The sequence below is a fragment of the Carassius gibelio genome, chromosome A19, assembly GCF_023724105.1.
Source record: "Carassius gibelio isolate Cgi1373 ecotype wild population from Czech Republic chromosome A19, carGib1.2-hapl.c, whole genome shotgun sequence".
NCBI classification, from domain to species: domain Eukaryota; kingdom Metazoa; phylum Chordata; class Actinopteri; order Cypriniformes; family Cyprinidae; genus Carassius; species Carassius gibelio.
In genome coordinates this window covers 28,182,162-28,197,724 of record NC_068389.1, presented here as the reverse complement: position 1 = coordinate 28,197,724, position 15,563 = coordinate 28,182,162, and the positions used below count along the sequence as shown (strand labels likewise).

At 39.3% G+C, this 15,563-nt stretch overlaps 1 protein-coding gene across 4 annotated transcripts; it reads right to left on the bottom strand.

The window, feature by feature from the left end:
- Nucleotides 1-42: 42 nt before the first annotated feature.
- On the bottom strand, nucleotides 43-15,277 carry sema6d (sema domain, transmembrane domain (TM), and cytoplasmic domain, (semaphorin) 6D). 4 transcript variants are annotated; one of them, XM_052532908.1, is made up of 19 exons: nucleotides 15,154-15,251; nucleotides 14,729-14,774; nucleotides 9,592-9,721; nucleotides 9,124-9,238; nucleotides 8,925-8,982; nucleotides 8,344-8,400; nucleotides 7,994-8,095; nucleotides 7,831-7,921; nucleotides 6,411-6,536; nucleotides 6,207-6,295; nucleotides 5,850-6,067; nucleotides 5,228-5,359; nucleotides 3,628-3,783; nucleotides 3,306-3,470; nucleotides 3,099-3,227; nucleotides 2,168-2,245; nucleotides 2,006-2,064; nucleotides 1,864-1,905; nucleotides 43-1,761 (listed from the first exon to the last, which is right to left on the bottom strand). In XM_052532908.1, exons 3-19 carry the CDS (start codon nucleotides 9,719-9,721, stop codon nucleotides 878-880), a joined length of 2,631 nt encoding a protein of 876 aa, XP_052388868.1. In that variant the 5' UTR covers nucleotides 14,729-14,774; nucleotides 15,154-15,251; the 3' UTR covers nucleotides 43-877. The 4 variants fall into 4 exon arrangements, with proteins under 4 accessions (XP_052388868.1, XP_052388867.1, XP_052388865.1 ...); XM_052532907.1 differs by lacking the exon at nucleotides 14,729-14,774 and having other exon boundaries at nucleotides 1,864-1,902; nucleotides 15,154-15,277; XM_052532905.1 differs by lacking the exon at nucleotides 14,729-14,774 and having other exon boundaries at nucleotides 15,154-15,271.
- Nucleotides 15,278-15,563: the final 286 nt, after the last annotated feature.

The following is a 15,563-nucleotide window of genomic DNA, read 5'->3' as shown; positions in this document are numbered from 1 at the left end:
TAAGGTTGCTTTGCATCAAAAGTTTACAAGAATAAAAATATATTTACTTGCATGTGAAATGCAAACTGTGAATATTTGACTATATTAAAGCTTCAGCAGTCACCAGCACTTCTGATAGGGTCCTGACCTCTTCTGTCTTCATCATTGATTCCTAACAGACACTGATCAGTCACATGACATTCACAAGTCAAAGAATCCTGACGGGTCAGCATCATCACCTCTGACCTCTGACCTCAGGTCTGTCATGTAAGGCACAGATCAATACAAACAGGTTATATCTCATTAATGCAGCTCAATAATGTCAGTCTGATGTGATGCTGTGAGAACACACTCCTCTCAATGAAACACAAACACACTTAGAGAATGTGAAGTACTCTTTTGCATAAAGTACCAATTTTAAGTTCGGATAACCTCCAACTTGTCTTAGATCCCCAAAATGTTTGTGAAATTTAAACATTAAAATTGCGATTAAGGAATATGCAAAAAAATATAAGATTTTGTATTCTCTAAACATTTCTTAAGAACGCCCTTATCTTTTTTTCTTAAGATTATCTAATATACCAGAATCCAATTTTTTTTTTTGAGGGAACAAAAATAAATTGAAAAAAGGTAATTATTTGAAAGATACTTGGATGCAACATAATGAGATTTATGCAGTATATACTGTGCATGCTCATCTTTTGCTGGGTATTTACAAAAATAATTAAAAAGCCAGTGGAATAAAGTAGAATTTGTGTGAGTGTGTGTGTGTGTGAAGGGAACCAAAAATGCATTAAAAAAATGCAAAAATAAGTTTTTATTTAGAAGTTAAGTGTAGGCCAATGATATGAAGTGTGCTAGTGTTGGTTCGGTGTGGGTGGTGTCCTGGGGTCAGAGGTCAGTAGCTGTGTTTGGGGTGCGAGGGCAGGTGTAGTGTTTTGGGGGGTATGTATGTGGGTTTGGGGGGGATCTGTGGTTTGAGTGACTCTGTGCGTCTGATGATAGCCGTGCGCTGCAGGTGTGGCGGCTCGCTGTAGCTGTGCTGCCGCGTCAGACACGAGCCGCCTGTGATTAACGGACGCTGTGTCTCGTAGATGTTTCCCGCCGGCGCTGACTTCTGGTTGAATCGGTGCTGGCGGGCGGTCGTGACGCCGTTGCCCATCTTTATGAGGACGTGGCGCTGCGAGGAGCCCGGCTGAATCTGCTGAAGCGCGGAGGTTTCACCCGTCTCTTTCAGGCAGCTGTAATATGATGTTGGGGTGTGCAACGAGCCGGAGTCGCCCGGGAATAAAGATGAAGTCATAATGGTGATAACTGGATTGTGTGTGTGTCTGAATACATCATCATCGTGGCCCTCCGAGGGCGTGTGCTTGCTGGGAAGCGTCTGATTGGTGGAGTTGTAGGTGTGGCTTCTCTCCCATTGGCTGTTTAAGGTCTTGATTGGCAGCTCGGGCGTCAGATCCGGGGTGGGCAGGTCAGAAACCAGCTCCTCGTCTTCAGTGGTGTGTGGTTTTCCGGGCGTCCCGGAGCTGTAGATCTGAGAGGATGTGAGGTCGTTCTTGTCTGGTTTGGGGTCTAAGAGGCGGTTGAGTTTGGCGAGGCTGGTGAGCGAGAGCGACGCCTCCGGCTCCTGTGATTGGTGGGATCTCTGAGCGCAGTAACAGGACACCAGCACACCGGAGACGACGGCACCCAACACGAACGCCACCAGCACACACGCCCCCAGGAGAGAGAAGTGGAAGCCGTCGCCAAGACCCGCTGCGTCAGGAAGCTGCTTCACACCTACACACACACACACTCATGTCATTCTCTACGCTCTTTTCTTTTGTTCCTAAATATTTTGCGTTAAGGATTTAAATAAAGTAGATTAGATGTGAGACTGACCGGAGGCTGAATCCACCGCTGAGCTAACATCACTTCCTGCTGCTGACACACAGACACAGAAGAGATCAGCTCTGAGATTAAACATGACAGACAGACAGTATTTATCTCAGAAGTGAAGCATCGCTGCTGTAATGTGACTCACTGATGCACGCGTCAAATGAATGTGACTGGTCACCGTCAACGTCCTGCTCAAAGCCCGCCCTGTTCACACACACACACACACACACACACACACACACACACACACAGGTGGTTTAGTTTACACTCGTCTGGCATCAGGTTGACTGCTGCAGGTCACTCTTACTTGAACCCTGGAGCCACGTCTGCACAGCGTCCGGTCCGTAGCCAGATGCAGTATGGGTCGTGTGTGTGGAGACAGCGTCTGTGCAGGATTACGAGACCAGGATGAGCTTCTGAACACATACACTTCTAGCTGAGTAATGAGATCGCTGTCTGAAGTGACTGAGATAACACAAGGCTGCATTTGCTCAGTTACAGTTGCTCTTGTACAGTCAAATCTGTCTCAAACTCATAATACTTATAATAATATTAACAATACATTTATTTAAACTTTATTTTAAGGAACCTCACTAGTTTTCTTCAATGTTTTTGTTTAAACATTACATTGTAAACAGAACTTCTTTGTTTAGCAGAACATTTATGTTGTATGCCTTTATTTGACTACCACCGTTTTTTGAGAATACATTTTAATTTAATAATTAAAATACAATCCGGAAAAAATGGAAAAAAATAGATCCAGACCAATTTAATTATAAGTTATTTAATTATTATTTATTTTTCTCTTATGTAAATTATTAATTTGTTAAAGTGCTATGAATTTGTTGGACTGAATATAAAAATTGAATACATTTTTTTAAACGGAATACAGAAAAAATTTAATGGAAAACAGAATTTGGGAAAAACGTTACATTTCACAGGGCCTCAAAAATTTAATTCAACTATTAAAATGTAATCCAGAAAAATTCATGGGACCCCAAAAATTAAATTTTTAATGGAATATGAGAAAAAAAGAAAACAATTTTTGGGGAAAAACATTATTTTCATAAGGCCCTATATAATGCATTTTGCTGTATTAAGGTACTGTAAGGGAGCCTTTGTTTTTCAGGGATCCCTGTGTTGTGTTTACTGTAGCGCTGTTACTGGTGTTAGACACTGAACCTGACGTATGTTTGAACAGTGTGTGTTTGCAGCGTGGATTGGCGTGTGTGTGTCACCTCTTGCATGTGCCGTGTTGAGCGCAGCGGCTCAGAGGAACTCTGATGATGCAGCTGGAGAACGCCACAAACAGAGCGTGATGCTCCTGATCCAGCTCCAGACCCAACACCCTCCGCTCTCCGCTACACCTGCAACAACACGGTGAGCTCGGTAAAGAAACGCTTGATGAGAGCAGCTCATGTGTGTCCTGCAGCAGTGACGCTCACCGTGTGGGACTGAACACGCTGATGTCCTCCAGCAGTCTGGAGCCGTTCTCTCTCGAGCTGATCAGGATCTTCAGCACACGGCCGTCTTCAGAGCCCAGAAACACAACACTGCGGTTCTGATGAGGACCAGCCGCTGTATCCACCACTATCTGAGTCAGCCTATACCTGCAGAGAGCAAACACATCAGTGAGTGTGTGTGTGAGTGTGAGAGTGTGTGAGAGAGAGAGAGAGAGAGAGTGTGTGTGTGTGTGTGTGTGTGTGTCAGTGTGTGTGAGTGTGTGTGAGAGAGTGTGTGTGAGAGAGTGTGTGTGTGTGTGTGTACCTGCTGGCGGTGCTGGTGATCAGCGGTTGGCTGTTGATTGATGACACAGTCTCGTCCATCAGTGGATGTGTCTTAATAAATGAAAGCACAGAGTCTGGAAACTGAACAGAGGATGAGTAGGAGGACGCTGAACCTTCACCTGCACATGAACCTGGACTGAACACACACACACACACACACACACACACACACCAGTGTCACCTTCATTTATATAGTGCTTTTAACAATACGGTGTGAGAGCAGCCTCTAGTGGAGGAAATCACCGACAGCAGAAACACTGTTGTTTGTTTAGACACGTGATGCTGCATCCCTCTCTCTCTCTCTATATACATATATATATTATATAGTCATAATACAATAATGAAAACTGGGTAAAATTGTTTGGTGTTAAGTGGTCATGAAAATTAAATCTTAATGGTCTTTTTCTTTATGCAAATTTTTTTTGCAACTCAGATGTCTGTGAAGTAGGGCTGTCAAAATTGCTCAAAAATGACGTTCGAATATTCCCTCTAAAAAAAACTATTCGAACATCTGGTGGCGCAGGTTGTCAATGACACGCATTACGTCAATACCAGTACAAAATAATACAAAGAGATTTAACTACTTGTATAGAGAGTCTATTTAAGTTTAAACATATATGACAACGTATTACCTACACAAAAACAAGGAAATCAACTAATGGCCAAGACTGCAGACCTCACGCTCTCTCACCCTCACGTTCTCTGAGCATAACGGTTTAAATGAACAAACACATTTTTGTGCAAGCAATTTAAGGTCGCGACTGTTGTCCCAAATATAGCAGGCTTTATTCAGTGATTGAAACAAATATTATTAATATAAATTGAAGTTTTACAGCATATAGAACTGACATTGAATGCTCCGAGCGAGCTGTGCTGTGGTAAACATGGACCTTTTCCTTGACATGAAACAATAAATAATCAAACCTCGGATCCATTGCTTGACAGAACTCCCTGAAGCCTGCCCCATCCGCGATACTGATCGGTCTCATGTCCTTACAAATTAACTAAATTATTATTATTATGTCCTCATGTCGTGTGGCAGACAGAGCTTGCGGCGGGCGATGCAGTGTAACGTTAAGTGTCAAGACGTGACTGTTTAGCTGGAGCTCCACACATTATGCCATGCTCATTTGGGAGCACATTTTTGAGATGTGACCTCATGTTGCTAGTGGTCGAATGGTATGCTAACTGTATCTTAAACAGCTTGCATACAACTTTATCTCGCGGCTCAACAATTTTACCTCACTTTCTCTGCAGCGGTGGAGTTGGGCTCTGCACTTGCTGCCATCTTCCATGAAGAAGCGTCAACTTTCATCAGTGATGCTGTGCCAGACTCCTGTGAGGCTGTGACCTGTCCCTGAACCCTCAGGCGCACTAGCACACCCACTCACAAAGCTGACAACCACGCCTCTACTACCACGGGCCTTTTTTTCCAAAATTCTTTTTTTATTCGAATATTAATTTTCACCTTCGAAATTCGAATATATATTCTAATTTATAATATTCGTTGACAGCCCTACTGTGAAGCGAGCAGCACTTTCTTATTTCTGTGTGTGTGTGTGTGTGTGTGTGTGTGTTACCGTGGTTTGGGCACCAGCTCCTCAGGTACAGGCATCCACACTGAATCACTGTTCTTCTGCTCCTTAAACTTCCCATTAAACACTTGCTCAATGTCATCCAAATAAAACCCACACACTGCTGAGCCGGGAATGCTGGGACACACAGACACAGACCGATCAAACAGGTGGTGCGGTGTGTGTGTGTGGTGTGTGTGTGTGTGGTGTGTGTGTGTGTGTGTGTGTGGTGTGTGTGTGTGTGTGTGTGTGGTGCGGTGTGTGTGTGTGTGCGTGTGGTGTGGTGTGTGTGTGTGTGTGGTACAGTGCGGTGTGTGTGTGGTGCGGTGTGTGTGTGCGCGGTGTGTGAGGTGTGTGTGTGTGGTGTGTGTGGTGCGGTGTGTGTGTGTGTGTGTGTGTGTGGTGCAGTGCGGTGTGTGTGCGTGTGGTGTGTGTGTGTGTGGTGTGTGTGGTGCGGTGTGTGTGTGTGTGTGTGTGTGGTGCAGTGCGGTGTGTGTGTGGTGCGGTGTGTGTGCGTGTGGTGTGTGTGTGTGTGGTGTGTGTGGTGCGCTGTGTGTGTGTGGTGTGTGTGTGTGTGGTGTGTGTGTGTGGTGCAGGGTGTGTGTGTGTGTGTGTAGTGATGGTGCACCTGTTGGTCTGTGTGGTGAAGACCCCCACCACAGCGGGCCGCTGGTTGATCTGCAGGACACTGGTGATGGACTGCAGCACGTCGAAGTAGAAGAAGGTGTCTCCAGGAACAGAGCAGTTCAGACGTGCCTTCAGAAACGACGTCCAGTGACGATCTAACACACGCGTGGAGCCGCCGCTGTCGTTCTTACACACACGTGCCACACGCGAATACACCACCTACAGCAGCAGGAGACCAGGGGTAGATACACAACTTTACTTTTACTGCAAACACACTTAACGACTTTAGAACAGAACTGAATGTCTAAATCTTCACACACACACACACTCTCTCACACACACACACACACACACTCACCTTCCCAGCGCCGGTGTGCTCCACTGCGATCTCACTGAAGAAGAAGTACACGTAGTTGCCGTATTCGACAGCATGCAGGAAGTGAGGCTCTGTAGAAACAAAACAATATTATTACTCAGTACTTAGATCTATAATTACACTGTAACAAAACTAAAGTGTAACCCTCGTGATCTGAGGAATGGTTCCTGAAGATAAACGAGGCACCTCTGAGCCATTTGGAGTCGTATTTGACGGTCCTCAGGACGGGACGCCCCTCTCCTCCCAAACTCCTGTAGATCACTGCATCACTGGCCTGGAAGTCCGTCACTGTGGCCGAATAGAAATGACCCCCTGAGACACAGACACAGAGACACTGATGAAACTCTGGTGAAACTGGTGACAGCTGACAATCAAACGCTATTTAATCAATCAATAATACAATCATCCAACAGCCTGCATTTGGCTTCACACAAAAAAAGGAGGACTACCAAAACAATAACATTGATCAAAAACAATCAGAACACTGTTTTATTATTTAAAATTATATATATATATATTTTTTTTTTTTTACTGTAAACTAAAATGTTTTATTAAAATGTGTTGCATTGTTTTATTATTATTAACAATAACACAACAACAATAATAGCACTACTACTAATATTTATTATTATTTTTATTATTATAGTTGTTATTTTACAGAACAACTGATATTCAATGTGACTATACAAAACCAAAATACTATAATTGTATAATTTAAATTGTACAAATTAAATCAATAAATTAATAATAATAATAATAATAATAATAATAACTATCATTATTATTATTAGTGACTACTACTTTTATTGTTTAACAAAATAACTACTATTTAATATGACTAAACAAAAAAAAATCATAAAAATACAGTTTTATTATTTTTTTATTGTAAAAATGTAATTCTAAATTTTACTATTTACTTTAACGTTTAAAATATTTTGTTAAATGCACTTCATTTTATTATGATGTTGTAATGATAACAACAACACTACTACTATTTATAATAATAATAATTTTTTAATAAAGTTTCAGTCGTTTTGTTTTTGTCGTTTTTTATAAATAACTATATTAGTTTTTAATAATTTAATTTTTAGTTATTTTGGTTATATTAGTTTTTATTAATAATTTTTTTGTTATGTTAGTAGATTAAGTTAAATTAAGATGAGAAATATTGCAGCTAGCTGAAATAAACTTAAAAAATTATAAACGTATATATTTTAGAGGTGCTCCGATCACGATCGGCCGATCGTTATGCGTATCTCCTCAGTAAAGCCGGTTATCTAATCAGCGGTTAATTCCATCAGGTGCGTGATTTCACATAGAGCAGCTGTTACTACACAGAGCCGTTGTTAATAGAGAAGATGCGCAAATCACGTGAATTTTCAGCGTTTATTGGCCCATCTTCTCAGTTAACAACGGCTCTGTGTAGTAACAGCTGCTCTATGTGAAATCACGCACCTGATGGAAGTAACTGCTGATTAGAAAACCGGCTTTACTGACGAGATGCGCATTAACGATCGGCCGATCGTGATCGGAGCACCCCTAATATATTTTATTCCAATGTTTTGATGGTTTTAGTTGATAATGGAGGTGTGTTTCAGCCTCTCACCTGCAAACAGTCCTATGTTGGACTGGCGAGACTCGAAGGGACAGCGGGCCTGACCCAGCAGCTCCTGACCGACCTGCTCCAGCGAACTCAACTAAACACAGACAGCAGCAGCGTGAGGAACTGGTGTGTGACTGCGGGACAGATGCTGAAATCAGGCACTCACTCTGTAGTTTCTGCAGGCCGGGTTCAGTGCGTTCGTTCCACACGCAAACAGAGTCTCGTCGTTACGAGGCACAAGAACCTTGATGTAATTATAACACTCATCCTGAAAACAGAGGATACGTGTTTTAAAGGGACAGGTAACCCATACATGAGAAGCCTGTCATTAATCAGAGAAGGATGTCAGATGTCAGTATAAGGTGAAGTAATCTCTGAAGGTTCATGACAGAACATCATGTGTTCAGCCGCTCTTCTGTCTGTGGGTTCATCAGAGAGACACATGTTTCGTCCAGCTGTGTGTCGTATCAGATGCTCTTCGTCTGATCTCAGATCTGCTCTGATGGAGATACTCACGCTGTTTCTCCCTCGCACCGCGCACTTGGACACGTCTGTAGATCTCCACGTCAGGATCTGAAAACACACGTGATATGAAAGCGGAAATTTTGTAAAAAAAAAAAAAAAAAAATTATGTAGGGCCATTTTGTTATTATTTTTAAAAAAAGAAAAACAATTTTATTATGTAATTTTTTTGGACTCTGTGTCATTGGTTACAGTAAATTTTAATAAGCAAAAATCATGTTGAATTAATTGAAACCATGAAACGTACACAATTTAACAACAACGTACTAAAAATAATTTAATAAATTAAAAAAAGTACACTTTTCGGGATCTATGAAATCGGTTTCCAGAATTCAGTATTTATTTATTTTTTCTGGATTCAGAACATTTTAAAAAGACATTTAATTCGTAAAACTTACGACAAATTATCAATTTATTATTTAAATTTTTTTACAATTAGAGGGATTTCTACCCAGGAATTTTTTGTCGTCTGTTTTAATTTGAAAACTAGTAATAAACAGTAATAATAAAATGAAAGCATAAAACATTAACAATTGAATTAATATTTTAAAATGCAGATAAAAAAAGTGTGTTACCTGCTGTGGGATGATTTTATCGACTGCAGTAGTGAGATTCACAACAAACACATGGTCTCTAAACAGGAGAAAAATCACATTGTGTTTCTCCAGCTGTATTCATTTAAAATATATCACCGTCTACTAGCAGCACGTTTCTTGAAAACTCATCCAATCCAGGCATGTGTTTTGGTGAACAGCCTGATCTTGGACTGAATACCTGGCAGCGATGTACAGCATGTGCTGGATCCGGATCATGAGCTGATAGTCCAGACCCAGACGCTCCGAGCCGTTATTAAACACCAGACCCTGGAAACTGGGATACAGGTGCGAGTCTGTGGAGCACCAGAGACAACACATTCACAAACAAACTCAACTCTTCTTTATAAAACACAAACAGTGTTCACTGATCAACTGCTGTTCTGCGTTTCTAGGTAAAGTCTGGAATCAGGGTTATTATAGTTAAGAGACAAACACAAAAAAGGTTTTAAAGCACATGAAAATAATATAACAACATCTGATATGTGTGTGTGTGTGTGTTGTATTGAGACGAGACGCCAGAACCATGACTGAATCAATGTAAGCTGTACCGTTTCTTCAAAAGCAGATCGTCCACAATCAGACATCACAATCACACACAGACATGAGTGCAATAAACACAATCACTCCTGTCAGTCATGTGACTCACCTTCCACACGCACCACACTGATTGGCTGCAGGTCCCTGGGGAAGGGCGTGGCAGAAGCTATGACTGGGAGGAGCCAGGCTAAAGAGACCATCGTCACGACAACAGAGTAACGCCATGACCTGTCAATCATCTGCAAAGGAAACCAGACACAGACAGAAGAGCTGTTGTGAGATTAGTCTCCGCAAAGATGGATGCTGCATAAATCAAAGACAAAATCTTGGAGTCGTGTGGACGGACTGGTAAATCAAAGCACATGGATAATAAATGATCCTATAACAACCTGAGATTTAAAAACTGATTGGACCTGAAGCTAATCTGACAAGAGGCTTTGAGTGTGTGTCGGTGGGAGACACTTTAGCTAATTAATGGCTAATCAGAGCTAATCTTCCATTAGACAGATGAAGCGGGACACAGGAGTCGGGGGTATAATCTGGATTTTCTTCTGTACAGGATTATTGAATTAAAACATTTATATACTAGAAGCTAAAACGCTTGACATCCTGAATTCTCCATTCATTAAACTGCATTACAGGCCTGTAATTAACTAACATTCAGGCAATTAATAAACCACAGAGAGCCAATTACACAGATTACTATACAAAACGTTTTAGTGTCATTTACTGTAAAAGAGATAAACACAAAGCATCTGACAGTTGGCATGAAATTAGAGAGGAAACACCTCAATATTTATTCTACAGACTGCAACAAATATACATATATATTTTTGGCATTTTTGCGATTGAAGAGTATGTTTAAGAAATATTGAGAGTGTGTTACTTGCCATTTCTAATTTGTGAAATTAGCTTGAGTTTCCAGCCACTAAATACAGTCAAAACCAGATCAAAACAAGCAAAAACAGCACATTTAAGAGCTCCAAGACTAAGTCAAAGAGGAAATACAGGGCTGATGAACGCTCAGATAAGAAAACATTCTTCCTAAAGCAATGACTGCAATAACAACAGAGAAAGAGTTCACGTTTAGTGCTATATTTGACACGTTTTATTATGTTCTTTGGGCTCATCTGGTGAAATCTCTGTCACGTTGGATGGGAACATTTGACAAACGAGTGTTTCTGAGCTCTGGCACTTTGAGCTCCGGGACATCAACCTCTCTGGCTTAAATCTATTCCAGTCTAGCTTTGGCTAATGTTTCAGGTCACTGTCCTGCTGGAAGACAAACGTCCCAGAGCTCCTGCGATTTACAGCATGCATTCCTCCAGTATTTGTGTATTAGTTTAGCAGACCGTGACGCACTGAAGTCATCATACGCAGCATTACAGAGAAGTCCACTCTCAAATAAACCTCAATGACACTAAAACAACATTCAATTGTTGTTTAATTAGGGTTTCAGATTCATTTTTATGAAATGAGATGTTGCATCATAGGGTCATTTTTTCCCCACCAGATTCTCAGATTGAAATTTCACTTTAAGCATCATTTAATAATTCAGAGACAGAAGTCATATAATAAACACTCAGCTGTTGTCATGATGTATTTTAACTGTGCTGCGTCCAGACTGTGCTGAGATAGATTTACAGGACTCGGAGATATAGTAAACACTTCGGGAATGTTCCTCCGTCCTGCTCTTTTCCAGGAACTCTTCAGTCGGAGTGGTTCTCTGGTCTGTAGTTTTGGACTGGTGTGTAGTCAGCCGATGATTGAACAGAGTATACAGGAGACTCAAGGTGGTTTCAGGTGATGCAATGCTACTTTTCTCCAAATCTGATGAAGAAACAAACTCATCTACATCTCGGATGGCCTGAAGGTGGACTCTTTAATTTTTGGGTGGACTTCTCCTTTAAGACGTGAAGAAGTAGCGGCTCTCACGCTCTCAGTAAAAATACTCGGCACCTTTGACATAAAGCAGCCGTTTGCTTCCTTCCAGAGCCCAGACATGTCTCTGATGTTTCCTTCACTTTTAACTTGCACTGGCACTCTTGGACCCAAAAATATCCAGTGAGCGTCCAGTGGTAGTTTTAACGGTGGGTCTGTGTAAACATGCTAGCTGCAGAGTTAGCGGCCGTTCACACACAGTGTGTTTTTGCATTCCACCGCGCAGCATTTTCATTGTTTTTTCTTTCTAAACATGCACTAGATGGACGGCTTTGACTGTTAAGCTTGGGCTACACAACTATTGCAATGTCTCGCACATAACAATGCATCATAAAAATGCACTGCTTAAGTTATAAGATGTTCAATTTTTAAAAATTGAAATAAATTTCCCATTCCACTGCCCTGCATCTTCCATTTTCAAAAGCATCTTTTGTGCACAATGTGTTTTTGAATTCCACCGTTCTGCTTTTTTATTATATTCTTATGTAACTGTGCGCTAGATGGATGTGTTTGGTGTGCATCCTGCATCTTTTGTGATATCTAATTAAAAGTAGTTAACTTTTAAAAAACTCATATGTTTTTAAAAGTGTTTTGTATATGAATGGCTCCCAAGCGCTGTATTTTTAAGATGCTTTGATAGTTAACAGATATTCTTTTGAAAATGCATTGTCTAAATGAAGAGTTAAAATTACATTTAAAAAACAATTCTGTAATTTACACACCCTCGTATTATCTTAAACTCATTTGACCACTCTTTTCATATAATAAAGACTGGTATCCAGACTTAATGTCAGCTGTTGAGTTCAGATTCCTTTTCACTTGAAACAGAAGATAAATATATATATTTTTAATCACTCTTTTATATTTTCTTCCTTTTTTGTTCAGGGAAGTCAAACTAATTTGGTTAACATATACTAATATTCTTCAAAATATATTTTGTATTCAGCAGAAAAAAAAGAAGTCACAAAAGATTTGTCATTTCTGGGAAAACTTTCCCTTTGACCCCCATGTTAGGGTTAGTTAGGGTGAGGGATAAACTATGACTCGAACCCCAGCTTTCTCCCTAATGACCTTCATGATGTGGAATTCAGGGGGAGTCAATTCGGTCTTTCTCTCTCTCTGTGTCGAGATCAGAGAACCAACAGAAACTCTACAACTGTTCCAGGAATGCTGGAGTGGGCCGAGAGATAGAGAGAGAGAGAGAGAGAGAGAGAGAGAGAGAGAGAGAGAGAGAGCGAGAGAAACATACGATGAACAGGAAGAAAACAGGGCAAACATGCAGAATACACACACTACAGATAAAGGCCAACACTAATACATTACATTAATAACTAATACATTTGTAGTTCAAGACGTAGATTTACAATTTATATTAAAGATTTAGTTCGTTTCATGTAATTTACAATAACAACTAATACATTTGTAGCTCAAGACTAACATATATTTTAGATTTATTTAATTTAATCTAATAACTAATAAACATGTAGCTCAAGTAACATGTATAGCAAAGCTTAAGATGTACGTTTAACATTTATATTTAATGTTTTAAATGTACAGTTTATGTAATTTACACTAATAACTGCGCGACTTAGGTTTACCATTAAACATATGTTTAATGGAATTTACAGAAATATTTTGATCAAGACTACGATTTATATTTATCGTTATATTTTGATTGGGGTGTAAGAAAATATTGATACACGTGAGTATCGTGATATTTTGTTTGGTGATACTGTATCGATTATCAAAAATGCAATATCGATATTTAAAAAATATATATAAAATTATACGAGATTCGTGGCAGTTGTTACATTCTTATTTTATATCCAAACATGCTAATATTGCCTATAATTTTTGCGTATCAGGGAGTGGCTGTCATTTATCGTATCGCCAGATTCATTCCAATACACAACACTAATTTAGATTTACATTAGGGCCGGGACTTTAACGCGTTAATTGAGATTAATTAATTACACAAAAAATAACGCGTTAATTAAGATTAATTAGTTACAGAAACAAATTTGCCGCATTTTTAATAACTTATTTTTGCACTGCGGAACGTTTCTCACTGGATGAGTTTCGGCGGACCGATAATACTGGAGCGCCAACTAGCGTTCGCATATCACCGCAGCACATGATCGAACCTCAAGTATCACCTCAACGCAAAACATATAGCAGCTAGCGTGGACTTTACACTTTATGTTGAACTATGTATTATTTTGTTGGTAAAACTGGCAGTTTATGTTGAACTCTTTATTGTTTTGGCCAAGGTTATTGAGAGTTGGACTTAGTATGTTATGGCCTCTTAAGCAACTATTAGATGTTTTCTAATAGTCAGGGTTTCCAATGTTCTGATTGTAATTGACAGTATTGTGTTACACTTAAAAAACACTTTACAGAAGTTTCCAGCACCTATAAGCTTCCTGAATTTCTGAAATGTATTATTTCTAAATTGTTTCTAAATATGCTATTGCTACACTTCATGGCAAAAATTGCACAGGTCTGCTAGACTTGGCTGAACAAAAATAAACAATATTTTGTTTCTTAAGCTTATGTATTCAGTCATTATTCAATGGTATACTATAAATCCATGTGAAAAAAAATACTTCCCACTGTTCTCAGGTCAAATATTTATCTGCGATTAAAATGCGATTAATTTCGATTAATTAATTACAAAGCCTCTAATTAATTAGATTAATTTTTTTAATCGAGTCCCGGCCCTAATTTACACTAATATCCAATAAATAATTTTTTTTACAATGTAAATTTACCATTTATATTAAATATTTAGATGTACGTTTAGTGTAATTTACACTAATAACTAATAAATATTTGGATAAATATTGTAAGACTTACAATTATTTTTGTAATTTATATATACATATTTTTCTTTTATTTACACTAATATCCCATAAATGTGTTTCTTAAGGTGTAAATGTATAATTTATATTAAATATTTAGATTTATGTTTAATGTATTTTACACTAATAACTAACAAACATTTGGATCAAGACTTAGATTTACATTTACTTTGAAATTAAGATGTACATTTGATAACATTCACACTAAAATCTAATAAATGTGTGGCTTAAGACTTAAATTTACCATTATATTAGAGATTTAGATGTAAATTTTGTTTTTCATTCAGAAAAAAAAGAAAAGTTTCTCTCCAAACCAAATTAAACTGACCTTCTCAAAAGACCTGGAGGAACTGAAAACTGTTTAGGTCATATTAAAAATCATAATTGTATAAGACTGAAGGACGTCCTGGTTCAGTTGACCTCTTTGTTTATGTTATTACTCACTCTTTGGGTGGTTTTCTCCTGACAGGCGTTCTCTGTTGTGCGTTTTCTGAGGACAGATGGTTAGACATGAGTTTTAAACCCCAAATCTCCTCAGAGAGCAAAGGATTACCACATTTAACGTTACTCTCCAACATCTTAAACGTTTCCTCCTGAAACAGATTTCCAAACATCTCCGAGGCAATTCTGTGAAATGTTTAACTTTAACGGCGTGCGGTCATTAATTAACGTTACTGAAGGAGAGTTCACGAAACTGACCGTTGGCGTTTAACGGACGCAGTTTAAAATCTTTTAAAACTCCTGTGGCGCGATTAATAACCTCTGCGCGTTCCTGTGCATCCTGCGCTCGCGTTCAGTTCAAGTACCTTTTTAAAACAACTACATCTAATGGATTCACCACAAACTTACAAAAGAATGCTGAAACTTACCCGTTTCGCTTCAAAAACCATCTTATTCCATGTTTTCTGTGTTTGCCTCGAATCCGAGCGGCAGAGAGCCCAGAGCTGTTAATTCAGTTTAATCTGAGGGCGTAAACGGGGCGGAGTTTCAAACTCGACTGACACGCCTTCCTCGTGTGCATGTGCGCGTTTGGACCAATCAGAGACAGCAGGGTGGACTCTTTACTCCGCCCATCCAATCAAAACAGATGTGGCGGGTTATTTACAGTCTATTGTTATTCACCCTGTGGATATTTTCCCTAATAAAATAAATAAATATGTATTAAAAATTATGTATATATGTCTTTGCTTATTTGTAAAATGGGTTTATGTATAATGTCCAAATTATGCTCATAAAATGTTTTATATTTAATTATTTGCAAAATGTTTGACCATTTATT